The sequence below is a fragment of the Amphiura filiformis genome, chromosome 9 (assembly GCF_039555335.1).
Source record: "Amphiura filiformis chromosome 9, Afil_fr2py, whole genome shotgun sequence".
Classification (NCBI taxonomy): Eukaryota; Metazoa; Echinodermata; class Ophiuroidea; order Amphilepidida; family Amphiuridae; genus Amphiura; species Amphiura filiformis.
This window is the reverse complement of record NC_092636.1, coordinates 13526993-13548625: the sequence shown is the minus strand read 5'-3', so window position 1 is coordinate 13548625 and position 21633 is coordinate 13526993. Positions and strand designations below refer to the sequence as shown.

The following is a 21633-nucleotide window of genomic DNA, read 5'->3' as shown; positions in this document are numbered from 1 at the left end:
ACTTGACTTTGAAATATTCAAACTGGCTGAACAGGTTAAAAATCATTAAAAAATACGTTTTGACATCTTTATATGATGTAAATGGTACTATTTTCGCATAAATATTGTATAATCAAAATATACAAACTGATAAATTTCAGTCAATGTCTCATCACTTGACTTTGAAATATTCAAACTGGCTGCCATTTGCACTGAACAGGTTAAAATCATTAAAAATACGTTTTGACATCTTTATATGATGTAAATGGTACTATTTTCGCATAAATATTGTATAATCAAAATATACAAACTGATAAATTCCAGTCAATGTATCATCACTTGACCTTGATATATTCAAAATGGCTGCTATTTGCACAGTAAATTCGTGTGATACAAATGGCACCATGTTCACCTGAAATGTACAAGCAAAAACTGAATAATGTCAGTCAATGTCGCACCACTTGACTTTTAAATATTCATAATGGCTTCCATTTCCACTTTATAGGTTAAAAATCATTAACAAACGTTATTTTTGTTTTTGTTTGACAAATCCAATAAGATATACTCACTGAATTAACAAACGTGTTTTGATACCTTTATGTGACGCAAATGGCACCATTTTGCCTAAAATTTATTTTTGTGGAGGGCAATTTGTCCTCGGCTCTCCCTGGCTACGCCACTGCAGCTTAATCATAATTCTTAAAATATTATTTGTCCATTTTAACTTCAAAATGGCAACTTTTCGCTCGCCAATTGCTCACATTATTGTTAGAATCCATTTGGATATCCGTCGTTTACATCCTTTTTACGCACCATGTTTGATTGAAAACGTGTTGGAGCCATTATGCGAACATTATGCGGACTCATTCTGCGAACGCAATTATAACCAACTTATCTTGCTAGTTTGCTGTTATCAACTTACGCCCGTCCGGAATCAAGCACATAAAAATCCCATTTAATAACCTTAATGGAAGTTCTTGTATGCAATGCATTTTAATTCATTAACATGCATTCCCCTGATGCAACATGGTTATGGTTATTGCCATGCACGTATGATGCAGCTTATATCCAAAGACACATTAGCATGACCTAGTTCATTATACGATTTAGTAACAACCCTAACACAACATGCTGCTAAGATGAGAAAGTATAGTACTATTGGTTTGATGCGATGGCTGATGTTAATTTGGTATTTCTTACCCGGTAAGTATAATAGTTACATTCTCTTATACAATATTTGTTTGGTTCTACATTACGTTTTACAGAGGAAGCGACCAAAATACTCGGATGTTCCCATAGGTTCCAGTATTGTTACCGATAGTATATTTAAAAAAAATATTTTTGGTACTTTTCTTTGAAAACAACTGATACGATTGAGATGAAGAGTAAGCAAATTTAGTTTTTCAAATGGTAATGAAGGTTCTGTCGAATAAAAAAAAGTTTTGTATTGGACCACGTTGGCTAGAAACAGCAATGCTTTACCATGTTTACAGAAGGGACCTGTGACCAAGGGTGTCTGTAAAACTTAAAACCTAAGGACTAAAACCAATGACCGAAAACCGTATCCTATTTACCGTGTACACATTGTTAGCACCTGGAAAACTTAAGACCTAGAAATCAAAGATATAAGACTTGTAAAACTAGGACTCAAGACATAAGGACCTAAAAACCTGCAAACACTAATACTTGTGTACATACCCAGAATTTCCTAATTGTGCAAAGGTGCGCTCACATTATGAAGTCATAGCGACATTATGTGTGGAATGTTTGTACTTATTTTGTTATCCCTGGATAAAGAAGAAAACCATAACTATAATATATTAGGTTTACATTTAAAAATCGTAGTCCGTGTTACAAAATATGGCTCAGAAGTTATAGGGTTAAATACATGCTATATTAATTGTTTTTAAGCATGTGAAATTATCATCAGTTTATGATAAATTTCTTGTGGGATTAGTTAATGTTTATATACGGAAGGTATTCATTTTACAGGTCTTAGTATTAGTTTTCCAGGTCTTAGGTCTTAAATCTTAGTTTTACAGATACCCATGTGAGCAAGGGATCGCAAGGAAACTTTAGTATATGAATAAAATTGGACATCGAACTTCGATTTCAGAATCAATACCGTTTGTGTGTGGGGTGAGTATAATGGGGTGGGTGGGTGTATAGGGTAACCGGCTGTTGTTGTTATTGTTGTTGGCGGTGGTGGTGGTGGTGATGGCGGCTTTGGATGATGGTTCACTATATCAAACTCTGTCGGTTACACAATGAACAAGGTATAACTCGCTGTCGTATTTATTTCGGCGGAGACACCATTTTGTATCACCTTGAAACTCAATGAACGTCATTCCTGGTACACAATCTGAAAACTGAAGTTGACCGTAATCGTTTTTAGAATGCTTGCTGATTATCATATTTAATATTTTGTTCACACGACCCTATTAATACGTTAAAAAAAGACACTTTCATCACTAAAGTCGGGAATGTTTACCAATAGTCTCTATCACATTCATCACATTGAATCCAGGAAACGCATTCACTGGGATTGCAGACTGCAAGTACAGACTATTCAAACAACTTATTCCGATATTCTAAGTTTGATTAAAAGGCAGATATAACGTAAGGTCTTGAAAATATTTGTTTTTCAAAGGAACAATTGCCAGTCCACCAAGAGGAGGCCATTATAACTTAACCAAGGAGCTGCTAGCAGACTATGGTCCGACATCACCAAGACCTGTAGTGAATTCAAGCACTCAAATTGAAGTTATTGTTGATCTGGCCGTTCAGCAGGTCATAGATTTGGTAAGGGAGACTTTATATGAATATTAGCCTTTTTTTTTTATTTTTAATTGGGTTTTCTTTCTGAAATGATTAATAGTTTCTCAGCGTGGCTGAAGAAAAAACATACCTAGACCATTGATTTTAGGACCAAAATAGCCTTGCAAACTAAAGATAGGAGAATAACCAACAGCTTTGTCTAAACTTGTCTAAATACCGTAAAACCTCGTCTACAAGCATAAGAATAGAGTGTTTCCGATGAAAGCTAAATTAATACGAAACAGCTGTAAATATGCCAATACAATAGATTGGTCTTACAATAGTACTTGTTTGTATATACTTGTATCGGTAATTTATTAGCCCAAACTCCATAATGTTGTAATCGCCTGGATTAATTTAGCTTTCAACAAAAGCACTTAATATGCTTGTAGACGAGGTTTTTACGGTATCCAGTGATATTAGCTTAATATTCTCAAAGTCTATTCAACAGTTTCCTAAAAGTGCGCGGTATTTAATTCCAGTAAATGACTCAATTTACCATCGACATTAATGTTTCGCTCATGGGCAATTTTTACAATATAAATTGATGTTAACGAGTGATGGCTTTTACCTGGTGAGTTGGGTGATATGTGATGCTTATCTATTATTTGGTAGCTTATCAGCCGTTCGTTCCCGACGTTTGAAATTTAACAGAAAATATAACTATAAAACAAGGATATAAGTATATATATCAATTCATGTATTGAATATCAAAGCCATATTTTAACATTTCCCGAAAATAACTTTGCATTTTGTTTCAGCAAAATGTTAATTTTTCCTTTTTTTTAGTGTTTTGAACACAAGACTAATATCTACATTTCTATTATTCTTCTGCTTCATTGCCTTAAGGGGGTACTACACCCTTCGATAAATTTGTGACTATTTTTGCACTTTTCTCAAAAACTAATAACACACTGGTAACAAAAGTTATGTATATTATAGGGGCAAGGAATCCAATTACTACACTGATATTGCAGTGACCCAAAACAAGCGGTTCGTTATTTATGATCAGAAATGAGGTACCGCTAGGATGTACCTCATTTCCTATCATATTAACTGAACCACTTGTCTTGAGTCACTGAAATTTTAGTGTAGTAATTGTATTTCTTGCCCCAATAATATACATAACTTTTGTTACCAGTGTGTTATTAGTTTTTGAGAAAAATACAAAAATAGTCACAAATTTACCACAGGGGTGTAGTACCCCCCTTAACAAGATTGTACTTCCATTGCAAAATCTTAAAAGCGCCATTTGTCGTTTCCGCTTTTAGTTGAATATGTAAAAACGTATAACGGCTTAAGCGATATAACCCAGCAAACACAAAAACGTTTTAAAAACGTTATATTTTGGGTTTTGGTTATCAATGCCGACGGAACGCGGTGGAAGTACCCCATCTGGAATAAAGCATGATGGGATATAGGGGATATGATTATATCGTGAAGCTGAATTTATCATCGATCGCATTTGTAAAAAACACCCACGCATGCTCAGTGTTTCCTTCCGTTTTCAGAGCGTGAAGTCGATCAATCGATACAAACCGCCGAGGCAAATACGACGTCGCCTTTACAAGTTGAAGAAATCTCAACTTACGAGCGATAAGGCGTGAATGCATCAACCAATCATTTTCAACCAACTGGATAAACGGTTCCAAAAAAACAAGTCCCCCCTAAGAATTTTTGGTATAATCCAAAAACGGCTTTATCAATTCTCTTGTTTTATAGTTTGGAACATTGGCTGATTAGTTATGCATCACGTGAACGGTGTTTTCTTGTTATCTGTTATCATCTTCACTGAGAAATACAGCCATTTATAAAAAAATTCGTCCAAAAAAAAGCTGCACTTTTCTACATAGGCTTTTTATGCATGACTTTTGGTTTCAGACCTCTTTCACTTGAATAAAATTAATCAAAAAGGAATGTTTCTATATATTTTTTTGTTTTTCTATTAAAATAACTTCAGTTAAGATGTTCATGAATTAATTTTTACACTTTTCAAACATGTTTTATGGTTCAGTGAGTAATCATATAGCCATTTATGAAATTTTATCCATCAACAAAAGATGCACTTGTCTAAATTGGCTGTTTGTATGCATTAAAATGCGTAAATTTAACAAGTTTTTCATTCTAATTTAATTTATTGGGAAGGAACAACTATAACTTCAATGATAAATCTTGTGTTCATTGATTAATTTAACTAATGGAGCAACAGATTCCTGGTTAGATATTTTATGCTGGCCCTATACACTTGTTTCATTGGTCATTCCTTGAATGGTTCAAAAAGTATTTATATGGGTGGTCTTTATCAAGACTCAACTTGTTACAAGCGGACACGTGAGGGACCACATCACCTTAAAGGACTTTGCAGCAAATCCTGCAGCATGCGGGGAACCAGCTTGACCAACAGCAGAGAAGAATGATGCTTGGAAGACATCTCACATGAAGGAAGGTCTATTCATTATTGAAAGACATTAATAAGCTGCAGCATTCAATTTAATTTATTCACTGAACCATAACAACTGTTTTTGAATGTGTGATACCTAAATCAGGAAAGACTTAAACTTAATTAAATTAAATTCTTCTTCTTTTTGATTAAATTACTCACTTAAAGGGAAAAAATTGTCAAACACAAATTCAAGCATAAAAAGCCTATGTAGAAAAATGCAACTTTTTTTAGCCGAAAATATCGTAAATGACTGCATTTTGCAATGAAGATGATAAAAAGTAGCAGCAAAAATCCGCTCACTTGATGCATAACTAATCAGCCTATGTTCCAAACTTTAAAACAAGAGAATTGATCAAGCCGTTTTTGGATTATACTAAAATGTCTTAGGGGGACTTACTTTTTTGGAACCGTTTATCTATTATTTCGCTAATTGGTTTACCTTTCTCGATTATTATTTGTGGCATTTAGAATATTGTCGTCTGCAATCGCCGTGCTAAGTATAAATGTAAAAGCGAAGGGCGATGCATCACTAAATTAGGCGATTGCCCATCGCTTTCCAAAAGCGGCGCATCGCAATCGCTCGGCGATCGAGTATAAATTCAGCTTTACCATTATATTACGTGAATGTTTTTCTTTTACGACTTCTTACATTAATTGTCGTATGGATTTCATTGCAGCACGAAAGAGAGCAAACTTTGAAAATGAGTGGATTTTTGACTATGGTGAGTAATAATTTAAGGGATGAGTCTATAGGAATAACGACCAAACAAAGAAATTCTTGTTTAAGCCGTAATATTGTAGTCTTTCAACCCTTTCACAACTTCAGCTGTGTAACTTACAAAAATTCCCGCTAAAAAGTGGTTCTTTTAATTTTAGAAAATACATTAATAATCGCATTGGACTTTTCGTACTGATCGTACTATAAGTGACCACCAGCCTATAATGTTCTAATCACACTATAGACTGGGATTACATGTGACGTCATTGCCAGGCAATTGGTCTCTATTGTTCCTTGTCCGGAAATATGCCCACGCAGTCAGGGACCGTGCTTTTAAAACTCCCGCCAGATCACAATAAGGCCATTGAACTGCGTAGTAGCCATACGTACTCATTGAAGTATAACGGTAGCACGTTCCTTACCGACTCATTATTAATGTGTGGAAAGGGGTCAGGGACGGCTTTCTGATCATTCTAATCCTTTCTTTTGAGGTCAACAGATAAAAGAAAGGCCTTGAACACAGGTGCCGAGTTGTAGATAATATTTAATCATCAAAGCTGATGGCATAAGAAATTTCGAGGAGGCAGCGCTTATTATTTCTTGTAAACACAATCTAATGTGGTACTCACTACATGTAGAAGGCCGGGCGGGTCTGCAAATTAGTGCATGAAGCTAGTAAAGATATAGCTTTATGTTCAGTTTAATCAATTAAAATACTATGGCTGGATATCAAAAAAATCGCGAGGCATTAAGTATTAATATTTATATTATTATGACAAAAACCTGTCCCTTCTCAATTGAATAGGCTCCGAGATTAGACTTTCCTTTCCAAAAATAAATTATATGGCCTAGAGGACATGATATAGGCCTAATCTAAACCCATATTCGGTATCCAGAAACCTTCACAGTCTGAGCGGCGCTTGCACTCGCATCGCATTAAACTAGACAAAGTTCGCTAAACTGAGGCCTGCTTCAATTGCCAACCTTTATCGAGGGGCGAGTTTGAGGTTTCATAGTCATCTATTACCTATACCATTTTTCACCCCGATGTGGCAGTGATGTCAACGCGTTGTGAACAGCTGTTTCGCTCTCGCATCTATGCGGTGTCTTTAAGGGGCGCAACACTAAATCACTACGCATTTTATGTAAGAACGAAATTCGGCTAATATAGTCCATAGTGAGTATGAGATTGTAGCGACCATATCTACCGACATGTTCACTTTAAATCACTCAATATCAGCTCATATGAATTCGACAAGTGTCTTCAATGATAACATGCAGAAAAAAACCGGACATTTTATCTCAAAAGCAATTCTCTGTGGCGGATGAAGACAACTTCCGATTTTGAAATGTGAGTGGTGAATTTAGTATATTTTTAAGCCATATTTTTTGCATCGCGAAATAGCGAAAAAAGTCAACGGTCATCGATATATGCCGACAAAAGTTTTGGAATCTACAGAAACAGAGCTTTAATTTGATACCAAATTTATTTTGTCAAGTATTGCAGGGACGCCAGGAATGGCGCTCGAAGTAGGCCAAAATCACACGTTATCCTATGGGACGCTTATTTAGTGTTGCGCCCCTTAAGCGCGTGCGTATGTACACCAGCGCCATCGAACTCCAGCGAGTGATGCTGCGCCTAATAAAATTCGTTTCATCTCTTTCCCGCCATGAGTGTCGCAAAATACATCATCTCCCCGGGGGAGTACAGAGTTATGTTCATTGCATTCTGGAAAACGGACATTTCGGCTGGTGCCTTCATCACAAAAAGGAATCCCCGATCATCACGATAATGGCGCGCGATCACGAACACCCGGCAAGCGGCAGAGCGTTTCAACCAATGACAAGTCTTGATTGTGTCCGTTTGTCTGCAATGCGCGTGCGCCACGCCGCTCATTGCAACCGGCATGGTAGTATGAGCTAGTATCATGGTATGAAACCAGCACAGAGGAGTAAGATATCTTACTCCTCTGTGGAAACTCAACTTTATACTGACGTGACCCCGGATGTGACGTCACTGTCACATCAGGGTGAAATGTAGTCTCGGTACCAGCCGGTTTGTGCTCCTCCGTCACCGTTAGTGACGGAGGAGCACAAACCGGCTGGTACCAAGACTAGGTGAAATGGTATTGAACAACGCAAACCAGCCAAATTTGTCATAAGTTTGAATAGCCATTAGAACAACCGTGAATATAGTGTCAGAAAGTCTTACACATCTTAGTATAACCATGGAGGTATATAAATGGTATAACCTTGTCGTGTGTTGTCGTTTAGTGTGATACTGAATGCAGCGCCATATTTGGAATATATTCGTACACGGTGTGGGCAAATAGTTGCTCAAATGTAGGCTAAGTAGGCCTAAATCATGAAAATCGCTTAATCGGAATAATACTAACCAGTAACGGACACTGAGACAGCACTACGTTTGAAGTTTGAGGTAAGTAAAGCTTTTCCTTGTTATAAAAAACAAGGAAAAGGCAGTCATTTTTATCACAACGCGATATTTTAAAAAGTACATTTTGAGAGGGCCTACGCTGGTTCTTTTGATTCTAGTGTAAAATCTGTTCATCACATGTAGTCCGATTTGGTATCTATGGTCTCATCAAAGTCTTGAGAACTCTTTTTGATGTTATGTTGGTTAACAAAAACGATACTGTTAAAAATAGCGGTATTTATGCAAGCGACGTATCTATTGTGTAAAATGCATTGACAATTGTCGGCTAAAGAGGGCATAAATTAAAATCGCGAAGAGTAATAGCAACAATAACTATCTACATTCCAAGCGGAAACGCTTTTCAAAAACATACCACCTTTTTCGGGCAATCGCTGAAACCGAAATATGAAATTCCAGGCCATCTGTAAAAAAGTGCGTGAGCAGAAATGACCATGAACTTGGGTCACCGAAACAAGTGTTTATATTGGTGTCAGGCCTATCATAGTGATACAACAATTAGCCCCCAATAATGGCTTTCATTTGAACCGTTATTTGTTAAACTGCGATTTTTACTTTTTGAGAAATCAATGAATGTATCAAAAAACTTTTCGAAAGTCGATTTAAAATGGCATAACCCGTTAAAGCCAGTAAATGTCATGAAACGGTATGGGGAAAGTATATAATTAGTATCAATTTATTTATTCATTATTTAATCTATATAGATATCCATTCATTGTTTATTCAGATATGGCATGATGATTTTCTGACTTGGAGCACAAGCGAATATCCCGATGTTCCATACTTAATTATTCCAACTTCCGGAATTTGGCGACCAGATCTTCACTTGTTTGAAAAGTAAGTTTTCCAAGCCTCTCCATTTATTTGAAAAATGGACTGCTATAAAGCTAGAATATTTATAGTTATTTCTATTCAATATGATTAAAAGACAAACAAGACCGTCAACGATTGTCAGATTGTAAAGTCACTGCATGATGTTTCATTATTGTCAAATGTATAATTATCTTAATGTATGTATCAAATTCCCCATTTTTCCAAAACTGAGAATTTGGTATCAGGAGAAAGCTATTTTTCTCATTACCCCAGCAAAATTTTAAAACCCGAGGTATTGTTCGTTTAGATGGTGTGAGCAGAAACGCATTGTGGTAACCACACCGGAAGTGTATTTACTGTCCTACGGGCATATACACATTTTAAGCATGTCCCTCCTTTTGATTTCTTATCCCTTCTTCAGCTTAGATAACCACACACACACACACCCCGAATATGTAGTTTTTGTGTGTGCTCTTTTATTACTATTCACAGCGTTGAAAAAGACTTTGAAAGTTTAAAAGACGTTGGTGCTACTCTCTATCCCGATGGTACTGTGTACTGGTCTACTCCATTCATATTGCACACATCTTGTCTCATCGACGCCCGACTCTTTCCCTTTGATACCCAGCATTGTACCTTAAGATTTGGATCATGGTCTTACAACATGAAACAGTTGAATCTAGTCGGTGCATCCTCAACAACAAAGTCTAATTTTAAGAAGTATTTTGTGGAGAATGGAATATGGGAATTGGAGGACGTGACACCTGAACGTATTGTGAATGGTTATGCCACTGGGTGAGATTTTAGACAGATTCTGTAATCATAGTAGTGAATATTGAATGGTATTCATCATGTGACACCAAATGCTCTTAAATTGTTCATCTGCTATTAAACAATTTAAATAAAGAATAGTTTGTCAGAATGTTTCCTTACAGTGGAAACATGGCGGTCAAGGTCACTGCCCATTCATAGACCTTGACCTATTTTGTGGTGTTACCAATGCAACGAAACATTTTATGCACTAAAAACTATTATTTTTCCGAACTGCTTATCTAAGATGTACAATGTCAAAATATTTTTAAAATCGGAGCATTTTTCAGGTTCCTCATTTGGAATCCAAAATGTAACTTTTTTTCTTATGAGGAATAACTATGATGCTTTATGTTTTTTATCATTTTCTGATCGTCGCAAATATCATAACTGCCAGGGTGCTGGTATCCCCAACCTGTGCAATATTTTGATGCTTATAATACCGAATTACACTCTCAGATCGTCAAACTCTGGGAATTTTGTTATCAATAAGATGCACTCTGAGACTGGCAAGAACATTTTCCAGTTCAGAAGGGCTAAGGCCTGGAATGATCTTCCCCGAAACAACTAACTAACTAACTAAATCAATCATCAATCAATCAATCAATCAAATAAATAAATAAATAAATAAATAAATAAATAAATAAATAAATAAATAAATAAATAAATAAATAAATAAATAAATAAATAAATAAATAAATAAATAAATAAATAAATAAATAAATAAATAAATAAATATTGAGAGAAATTTGATGATGTGTATACACACTGAGGTTGTCATATCGAAAAAAGTAAATGCACGGGAGAAATGTGATACGACGGACGTAGCGGTAACTTTATTGATATTGATCATTGCTAGCTTTCGACTATGTCAAAACTTCAAAACGTCAACGGGAAACTTATCTCGTATGTATCGTCTACCTTTATTCAGATTATATCCAGAGCTTATATTCACCGTGGTTCTGAAACGTCGCCCTATGTTTCACATATTGAGTTTCATCCTTCCATGTGCACTGCTGTCAATTTTGAATTTGCTGACTTTCATTTTGCCAACTGCCTCTGGTGAAAAGGTGTCCCTTGGTATCACCAACCTGCTTGCTGTAGTGCTGTTTCAGCAGCTGATAGGAGACACTCTTCCACCGTCATCAACCACTATGCCGATAATAAGTAAGTATTATTGCCTGTATAAAAGGTTTGATTCAAATTATACCAGATGATTTATCTAGAATTTTATGCTAATCTTATACCTCTTAAGGGGGTACTACACCCATGCATTTTTATTTGCATTTTTTGCATTTTGTGAAGAAATGAGAAAAAGAAATTGGACAAAGTGGTATGCAAAATGAAGGGGCAAATCTTCTCGTTCAATTGGTGTCATCAGTATCAATGAAGCGTACATGCTTCTAATGATATAAGCCAAAAGGTGGTACATCACTGATGTTTTAAATTCACTTCATTTTGGAAAGCTTACTATCAACGGATTTCGTTAAAATTTTGGATATGTGTTGCTAACACATTAGGGAAATAATGTTGATATGTAAAATGGGGATAAGCGGTCCCTGATCTCTTTTATGACTTCATGAACTTGGTGCTCCACAACTATCAAAAACGAACCGGTTAAAATGCTTCTATTTTCAATGTTGAGCTATATTTTGTATTTTGAACTTGCGACACTATTTCACTGAAACTTAATTAAGCCATAGGTAACAGGTTACCACAACCACACTGCAGCAATGTTGAAAAAGATTGTATTTTTTGTCACCCATACCACCATATTAGGTAGTTTTCCGTAAGCTTCATTTTTGTGATTTTGGTAACTATTTTATATTTATTTGCCCAATTCATCTCAACTAGGCAATCTAAATTGTACTCACCATTTACATCCCAAGGTATTTTAGTATATCCACCTCACATATTTCCATTATATATCCAGTAACAGACAAAATATCAAAATTGATGCCTCATTATGACATGTATGATATCACAGACTACCACATGTTGATGCCTGAATTTGACCTGAACCAATTGACCTATAACCTGACCATTGATGACCTTATAGCCTTTTTTAATCTCTTTTCCTAACACCACATTATAGAAGATAAATACATGGTGTACTATTAAATTGTCTATGTGGAAGAGATTAGGCCTATTTAATTTATTCAGTGTTATAATCAGTGAGTACATTTCTATAGATGGTATAACAAAGGATTTAATGTATTCTATTCATGCCACCTACTTGAACATGTTGAAAAGAATAAATTATGGACAATTTATGGTTTGTTATGAAACACGCATCTGAGTTACCAGGATACATGTAAACAAAAAATATATAGGGCTAAAATGACTTACTATACAATGGTTTAAAAGCACCTTTTTTTATTATTATTTTATTTTTTCTTTATTTCACATGATCCGTGCATATATTGCCTAGCTATAAATGAAAAAATATTTTTTTAGACCAATCAAACCAATACATGGGTGTAGTACGCCCTTAATAAACAATGAGCCAATTATTAACTCTCTTACCTTTTTAAAATCCCAAATAGGCTATTACTTCGCTCCAATGATTCTTATTGGATGTTTATCCATCGCGTCTGGTGTAGTGGTGTCGGCATTATATCATCAAGACAAAGTCAAACCAGTTCCTGAATGGTTTCGAAAAATCTTCAGGCTGTCATCGTCAGCAATATTTTCTACCAAAGAGCATCGTGAAGACGACACGAATGAGTCAACCCCACTAAATGCAAATAATCGTGAATTATTGGATAAGAAAAAGATTTCTTGTAACACGGTTTCTCACGGTAGTGAGATTCCGCTTGTGGAGTATCCAGATGGCCATGCCAAAAGAGGTTTTGAAAAGGAAGACTTACGTGATCAACTTGACGACGACAATAATGAATGGCAAAAAATGGCTAGTAAAGTGGAAAATATATTGCTGGTGGTAGCTTGCGTGTTGACTGTCAGCGCCATAACAGTGACAATGGCGTTATTTATAACTAATTAAATCAATATTAAAGACCCATTCAGTGATCCCAGCGCAAGTGTAAAAAAATTAAAATTGCTTATAAATTGCTTAAAAGTGAAGGATAAGTCATTCAAATTGTCATTTGGTATTCTTGAAATGACAATTTTGGCAAAAAACAAAGAAAACAGCAGTACTGACCAAGTTGAAGCCCCATTCAAATACATGTAGCTAATTTAGATACTGTCAGTATCTAAATTACAGATTCGTGTAATGTCTTATTTTACAGATTCGTAAAATGTCTTATTTTGTCTTAAATACATGGCTTTCGGTTGAACCACTCGCAGGCTATGTTAGCACATCTATGACAATGACAAAGGTACTAAAATCTGAATTTTGATGATTTTTACGATCATCCGGATGAGCAAATCACTTTAAGTGTGATACCGTTAATCAGTCAAGTATGAGCAGGCAGCACGGAATCGATATTTCCTCTATTGTATAAACCATGCACCCCTTTCAATTAAATAATTTGCTCACTCCACGAAAGAATGAGAAAAAATACATTATCATAAAATATACGTCTAGCCCTCTTCTTTTGTTCCGTTATCAATTGTATTTCTTTTGTTCAAAGTCTGGTCAACTGTCGATTATATCAAGTAATGTGGACAGGTCAAGATAATCATGGTCAGGTCAAGATAATCTTGGTCAGGTCAAGATAATCTTGGTCAAGTCAAGATAATCTTGGTCAGGTCAAGATAATATTGGTCAGGTCAAGATAATCTTGATCAAGTCAATAAATTTTGAACAAGAGAGGTACATGTTCGTATTTAGAAACACTGGCCACATTATTATATTTTGTGGACATTTCAACAAACTTAAAATGCATCAATGAATGTGAATTTATATATTTTACACGATCAGCATAAATTATTATGCAATTATGCATAATTATAATATTCAAATGAAGATGTTAAACAATACTTGTGTATATTGAATGACACCAAGAACACCTCTATTGAGTAATGCAAATTAGTTTGTATATGTCTCTTAACTTAAGCCTGGATAATTAGGACGAGGATGTCAATCTACCTTTGTCCCCCCTCTGCCCACAAAACGATGATTTCGACAAAGTAGGTAACAAAACAAGAGCCATGCGGTCTTACAAAAGTTCAACCAAGGATATTTTGCACCTAAAATAGAGTACATTACAGGCCACAAGACTAGATGTAGAAAAACTACAATAATCCGCGGCCTAACCCCAACCAAAATAGGTCGAGGAGGGTACCCAGGAATATGCGTTGATTTGGTTCAGGACATTTGTTCTATAAGTATATTAAAGATAAATATATAATTATATGGTGTTAAACGAGTTACCGTCATGTCTAGGTAAAACACACCCACTTTGGTAATTTGACCTTTGAATTATTTACATATTCATTATTAATATTACGAATATGTATAAGGAATTAATAAGGCTATCGAGTGGGATAGGACCACAAGTGAATTGAATACAATCTCCCGTAAAATCGATTGAATTCAAATCTGTATTGATTTGATTAAGGTTACACAAAGAAACGTAAAAAAAACGTATAAAAGACGTATAAAGTTGTTCTCTAAAACCAAGTTTTCTCAGCAATTAAATATCGCAGTGCAAGAAATGTTGGTGCATTGTATGTAGATTTACATTATTTTAGTGTGCTTATACAATTTTTTAGAATCCGTTTTCAAATTCTTTGTTTATATCCTTTTTACGCACCATGCAAAAGAGACCAAAAACGCGTTCCATGCTATGTACCCCGTATAAAACCACACCGAGTGATTGCTTTCTCCTTTTTTGTATTGTGCTACAAACCAAAAGAAATTATGTCACCATTTGTTAGAACTAAATTATAGTACTGATTCAATTTTAGAAGCTCGTTTTGGGGGGAAATTTTGGAGAATCTTGCATGAGAAAAAACTGGTTTGTAAAATTATCTATATAGTATACGTGAGAAGAAAATAAAGTTGCAATGATACATTAACATCATTCTTAATCTAAAGAGACCAAAAACGCGTTCCATGCTATGTACCCCGTATAAAACCACACCGAGTGATTGCTTTCTCCTTTTTTGTATTGTGCTACAAACCAAAAGAAATTATGTCACCATTTGTTAGAACTAAATTATAGTACTGATTCAATTTTAGAAGCTCGTTTTGGGGGGAAATTTTGGAGAATCTTGCATGAGAAAAAACTGGTTTGTAAAATTATCTATATAGTATACGTGAGAAGAAAATAAAGTTGCAATGATACATTAACATCATTCTTATAGTTTAATTTTGATTTATAGTGGGTACTCCCGCAACAAAGTGGCATCGTATACACCGCACTAAGGTATCCACATCTTGGTATCTGGGTATCTATTAATCAGTATTTATCTATTTACTCATGACAATTCCTTCGCCATATTATTTGTGCGTAACTCGAGGGGGAGGGGATAAAAAGTTACGCATGCCTGGTGCTTAAGTGAAAATGGCGATAATTTGGACGGCCCCTAACCATCTCTACTGCATCTTTTAAGGTTATTAATTATTTTAAACTGTTGTGATTTGGTAGTTCACAGCATTTTACGAATGGTAGTGAGCTTTGGCAAAAACTGCATTGCTCAATTCATAGCGAGCGTGTAGAAGAATTAAAATATCACAGATATACTTTTATAGGTGCTGCAGTTCTTGAGTTACGTTGTGAAGAGGGCTGAAACAACAACACTTTTGTAAAACGTACATAACTAATTAACAACAATAAATTAAGCAAGTTTGCAGAACATACGATTTGTAGAATGAACTTTTGCAAAACATCAAGATGTTAATTTTCAATAATATATTGATCTAGATAATGAAAATCGATTTTTAGGTTGCTTCGACCAACAATACCTCGTCTACCCTTAAGCACAGTGTTTTAATTGTTACTGCACGGATTTTTAACCCGGCCCGTGAGTCGGGACTCATGTGGTACTCACGAGAGACTCAAGTGGAACGGGGACCAACCTCCCCACACCCCCACACCCCAAAAAAAGATTTGTGACGGACTGTGTGGGACAATTTTTTTTCAGGATTGTGACGAAACCGTGACCTTCAACCGTGAGCTGAAGTGAGCGGGAATAAGATTATAAGTCCCGTTTACTACCGGTTTTTAATCAGCCTATACTAAACTGTTATTCTATCCCTGGGTTCTACCCTGAAGAGCGCGTCTTATAATATCGCTTTTATATTTCTCCTGTTCACTGTTTTCTGAGAATTGCAATTTACGACCGTCCGCCTTCTATTGTTACAATGGCTTTATACTTTATGCGCCTGTCACACTACACCGAATAGGTCTTCCGTACAAGAAACGGATGGTATTTTAGTAAATCCGTTGTTGTTCGTCAATGATCGTTTATGTTCTTTTTATGTCCTGCTATCATCCGCCAAAAGAGATTCGTGTTAGGTGATGTTCGTTAATTCCGTCGACAAGTTTTGTGCATGCACAAAACTTGAAACGGAATGTACCGAATACACATGTTCGGTATTTATCCGATGTGTGTTCGTATGGTGCTGCATATTGCGGGGCACTCACATGTTAAGGTGGTACGGGTATGTGCGGCGGTCAAGGGTCCCTTTTTCAGGCTCTCCGGCAGTTCCTTAAGCCCCACATTTGAATCTAATCCAGTTCTTTGAGCCTCAAACTCTGCAATTGCAGCTCTTTAAGCTCAAATTTGGAAAAAAATTGGAAATTTTTAGCTCAACAGCCTATAATTTGGCCCAAATTTCAGTTCTTCAAGCCCCTATTTTGCCCGAAAATCAGTTCTCAGTTCCCAAAGTTCGGCGCTCCGCGCCGCACACCCCTACCAAAATTTAAGTTGAGTGCCCCCCCCCGGGGCATATTGCCGGAGTTTGTTCGCTCTCCTTTCGTTCATGTTCGTTCTTTGTTCGTTGCACTCGGCCCGTGTTCGTTGCAAATACGTTCCTGTGAGGCCTTCACCACCGGGTAGCATATTTTTGCATTCGGTGATGTACGTTGACCCAGACCGTGTTAGTGTCACACTACACCGGATCGGTCTTCCGTATAAGAAACGGATGGTATTTTAGCAAATCCGTTAGTGTTCGTCAATGTTCGTTTTATGTTCTTCATATGTCCTGCTATTATCCGCCAAATGCGTTTCGTGTTAGGTAATGTTTGTTTAGTCCGTCGACAATACGTTTCAAGTTTTGTGCATGCACAAAACTTGAAACGGAGTGTGCCGAATACACATGCTCGGAAGTTGACCGATGTGTGTTCGTACTGTTCTGTATATACCCTGGGTTTGTTCGTTATTCTTTCGTTTATATACCGCAGGTGTTTGCAAGGTTTCGCAGGCGCTTGTGCCGGATGTAGACCTATGGCGAACATGTGCATCGATCATGGGGGTGGGGGCTTTCTGAAGGGTGTGTAACGCAATATCATATTTCCCCCAGTACTTTAGTGACTGAAAAAAAAAAAAAGTGGGAAAGGAGAGAAAAGAGAAAAGAAAGTGAGAAAAATTGAAGAGAGAAGAGAAGAGAAAAGTTAAATTGCACGTAATTTAGTAGGCCTATGCATGTAAGTAGTATTGAGGGAAGGGCACTTTCTGAAGGGTAGAGAACGCAATATCAAATTCCTACCAGTTTTAGTGATTGACAAGAAAGAAAAAAGAAGAGAAAACATGGAAAAGGTTAAATTGTACGTTATTGAGTAGGCCCAGGATAGTAAGGCCTGTGATTATTATAGGCAGTGCTTATATGTGGTTCCTTGGCCCAAAAGCCTGTGAAAATTACTGCCGGCCCGTCGATATGTAGGGCCCGTGACATTTTGTCACCAAAGTCAGTATTTAAGACGGACTTAGGTCTATTATTGACTTTAACATATCAATCCATGCATACTTTACCTGAAATTACGAGTCTGAAGTCTTATATCTAAGTGTCAGTGGATCAGTGTAACATTTTAAATTTTGCAAATTCAGTTCGGGCCTTCTTTGTTTTTTGTTTAAGGCAATAATAGTGTAAAAATGATGTACCAAAAACAATTTTCCAAATTTTCCATTTTTAAAACTAAATTTTTACATAATAGGCTTAGGCCTAATAATGTAAATAGGCCCTACAGTCCCCATGCTAATGGCTTCAATTGGACCTTCATTTTGAAAAATGGACAAGTCTTCCTTTTTGCTTCTGCTATGGACATCCACGTGTTATTTTTTAAACAATTGTTTATATTATACAATAATGGTGGAAACTTTTCAATGGCTTCAATTAGGCTTTCGTTTCACCAATTTGCCCATTTTTTCAAACTAAAATAGTACCCAATAATAGTGCTAAAATTGATCCAAAAAATGACAAATGGCTTCAATTGGGCCTTCATTGTCCAAAGGTTTCTCACCTCTATGCCCCCGGCTGGTTGCCCTGATATATCAGATTTGTAGCCCTTTTGTACTTCTTAGCCAATATTTGACCATTTTCGTCAAAGTTTTCCCCCTTAAAAGTTGTCTTTCCCCACTTTGTTCACCCTCTGAAAAAGTGCTTGCTACGTCACTGCCTCTAAGGGTCAAAACCCTCTCAAACACCCTCTCCTCCCCCACTTTTCTGATAGGGTGGACGTCCCTGTTGGTGCCACATGCCACGGATTCGCCGGTCATTTGTCGGACGTTGAACGATTGAATATAAAACGCCCGCAAGATTATTAGCGGCCACAACGCATTTGAGAGACGAATGGGAATCGGACCCCCAAATCCAGACATTTGTCGGACGTTGACCCCCAAATCCGGTCATTTGTCGGACGTTGAACGATCGAATATAAGACGCCTGCAGGATTATTAGCGGCCACAACGCATAGAGAAACGAACGGGAATCGGACCCCCAAATCCGGTCATTTGTCGGACGTCGAACGATCGGATATAAGACGCCTGCAGGACGGGAATCGGACCCAAAATCCCACCGAATCTTCTGCCGGACTGGTGATTTTTCCACCGAATAAAATATTTTTGTATTCGGTGATGTACGTTGATCCAGTCCGTCGTAGTGTGACAGACCTATTACTGAACTTTTCCCATTATAAGTATAACGATAATTAACGGGCACGACCGCCAAGATTATTATCTCCTGTGGAATTGTTGTTTTTTACAAAAGTTTTATAAAAGGCCGCAAATTACACTTTTACATTATACTAGTATATTAACAGACCGATTAAGGCACAGACATGATACATATAGTCATAATGGAAAACAGATGACTTTTTTCCAGTATACTGTAAAAAAGTTGAATAACTGCAACATCCGTGTTTTCAGCATCAACTGACACACCTGGCTTCTCTACAGGTGACAGGTGGAAGACGAGTCTTGTGTCTGCTTCATGTTGGTGATAGGTAAAGTGTGCTGCTTCTTTGATACAATATGTGCAAGTTACGTAACCGTAGGGTGTAACATGTAGAAGGAGAAGCATTTTGAATTTTATTGCCAGAAAGAAGAAAGAAGAAAGAAGAAGAAAGAACGGATAGCAAAACAGGACCTAGCTCGGGGGTTGGAAACCCCCCAGCTAGGTAAGAAGAAGAAGAAGAAGAAGAAGAAGCAGAAGAAAGATCGGATAGCAAACCAGTACCTAGCTCGGGGGGTTGTAAACCCCCAGCTAGGTAAATAGTTTGTTAGAATGCTTCCTTACTCTGGCAACATGATCAAAAAGGTCAATGCGTATTGAATCATACACTCTCAGACATTGAGTGATGTTGCCAATGTAACGAAATATTCTACACAATACAAACTTATCTAAGATCTTTAGAGCAATTTTGAAAAGCAATATCCATCCAAAACAAAATTCCAGAACGGCCAAAGCAGAACGGAAAAATTGCGTTTGACAACCGGACTAATCCCATGTGTATTTGTCTACCCTTATTCAGATTATTTCCAGAGCTTATTTTTACCGTAGTTCTGAAACGCCGCCCAATATTTCACATCTTGAATTTCATCCTTCCATGTTCGCTACTGTCAATTTTGAATTTGCTGACTTTTATTTTGCCAACCGCCTCCGGTGAAAAGGTGTCCCTCGGTTTCACCAACCTACTTGCTGTAGTGCTCTTCCACCGTCATCAACCACCATGCCGATAATAAGTAAGCATTGCCTGTCAAGTGTGATTCAAATAACACCGGTTATATTACCTATAATATTAAATTGTTGCTAATCTTATTATACCTCTTACTTATAATGAGCCAATGTTTAACCCCTCTTGCCTTTAAAAAAATCCAAAATAGGCTATTACTTCGCTCCAATGATTGTGACTGGATGTTTATCCGTCGTGGCTGGTGTACTGGTGTCGGTATTATACCATCAAGAAAAAGTCAAACCAGTTCCTGAATGGCTTCGCAAGATCTTCAGATTATCATCGCCAACAATATTTTCTACCAAAGAGCATCGTGAAGACGACACGAATGAGTCAACCCCACTGAATGCTAATACTAGTGAATTATTGGATAAGAAAAAGTGTTCTTGTAACACGGTTTCTCACGGTAGTGAGATTCCGCTTGTGGAGTATCCGGATGATCATGCCAAAAGAGTTTTTGAAAAGGAATACTTACGGGAGCAACTTGACGACAACAATAATGAATGGCAAAAAATGGCCAATACTGTGGATAATAATTGCTGGTGGTAGGTTGCGTGTTGACTTTTAGCGCCATTACAGTGACAATGTCGTTATTTTTAACAACTAATTTTAATTACAATTTTAATTTCAATTACTCCCCATTCCAGAAAAAACACAGAACTAATTTTTTAGCATATCTCGAGATTAAAACAAGCAAATTGAACAGAACAAACGGCATTAGAGACCTAGGACTACGCCCTTGACGTTGATGTAAGCATTATGTCACAACGGTATTTTCTAATTGCCAAAGAGGACGCTATTCACTTGCACAACTTTTTTTTTGAGACAGGCTGTACATGTCTCATTCTTAGGTACTTTGTCCTGAGGAAGTCAGAGCTACACTAATTGTAATTGATATTGATTTTTCTATTTTTTTTCTATTATTATTGATATGTGTAATATTTTTGATTATTATTGATATTGATGTTAATATTTTTGGTTATTATTGATATAGATATTAATAGTTTGGATTATTATTTATATTGATTTTAATATTTTTGATTATTGTTCATATTGATGTTAATATTTTTGATTATCATTGATATTGATATTTGAGTGGATGATCAGAACGTTGTGAAGAGTGGAAACGCCAAAGTGGACTATTCGACCCGCACACACACATGCTTTGATATCGGCCGCTGAGTCACGTCATCATCGCCGCAATCCACCGTCAGCTGCCGTTCCTTGCCGCAAGCAAATCCGCTGCCAGCCGTCCGACCTCCTTGCTTGTTGTCGGGCTCCGTCGAGACATCGTCACTCGCCACCGAGACAACGTCCGGTTTTGGTAGCAAGTCTCCCGTTCCTGCCGCAGCCTTTCGTCCCTTGCCGTCGTGTTGTCGCATAATGTCGTTCCCACTCGTCAGCGAATCTTGTTTTTCCTCTTTTTGACGTCGCTTTGCCGTCAACATTTTGTGATTTTCACGTTCGTCACCTTTCGTTGCTTATCGTCCGTCATAGTGTGACCGGGCCTTAGGCAACT

At 36.8% G+C, this 21633-nt stretch overlaps 1 protein-coding gene across 1 annotated transcript; it reads left to right on the top strand.

Annotated features, from left to right (window-relative positions):
* The first annotated feature begins 1096 nt into the window (after positions 1 to 1096).
* On the top strand, positions 1097 to 14991 carry LOC140160652 (neuronal acetylcholine receptor subunit alpha-7-like). The gene is made up of 7 exons (XM_072183920.1): positions 1097 to 1182; positions 2630 to 2781; positions 5917 to 5961; positions 9137 to 9246; positions 9715 to 10017; positions 10964 to 11199; positions 12579 to 14991. The coding sequence occupies exons 1-7, from the start codon at positions 1119 to 1121 to the stop codon at positions 13034 to 13036; spliced, it is 1368 nt and encodes a 455-aa protein (XP_072040021.1). The 5' UTR covers positions 1097 to 1118; the 3' UTR covers positions 13037 to 14991.
* The last annotated feature ends 6642 nt before the right edge of the window (positions 14992 to 21633 follow it).

Bases quoted from the DNA above. Each gene is read 5' to 3' on its own strand.
- LOC140160652 (XM_072183920.1), top strand. From the start codon at position 1,119: ATGAGAAAGTATAGTACTATTGGTTTGATGCGATGGCTGATGTTAATT. The intron at 2,782-5,916 runs GTAAGGGAGACT...ATTTCATTGCAG, and splicing joins TTCAGCAGGTCATAGATTTG to CACGAAAGAGAGCAAACTTT. The intron at 10,018-10,963 runs GTGAGATTTTAG...ACCTTTATTCAG, and splicing joins GTGAATGGTTATGCCACTGG to ATTATATCCAGAGCTTATAT.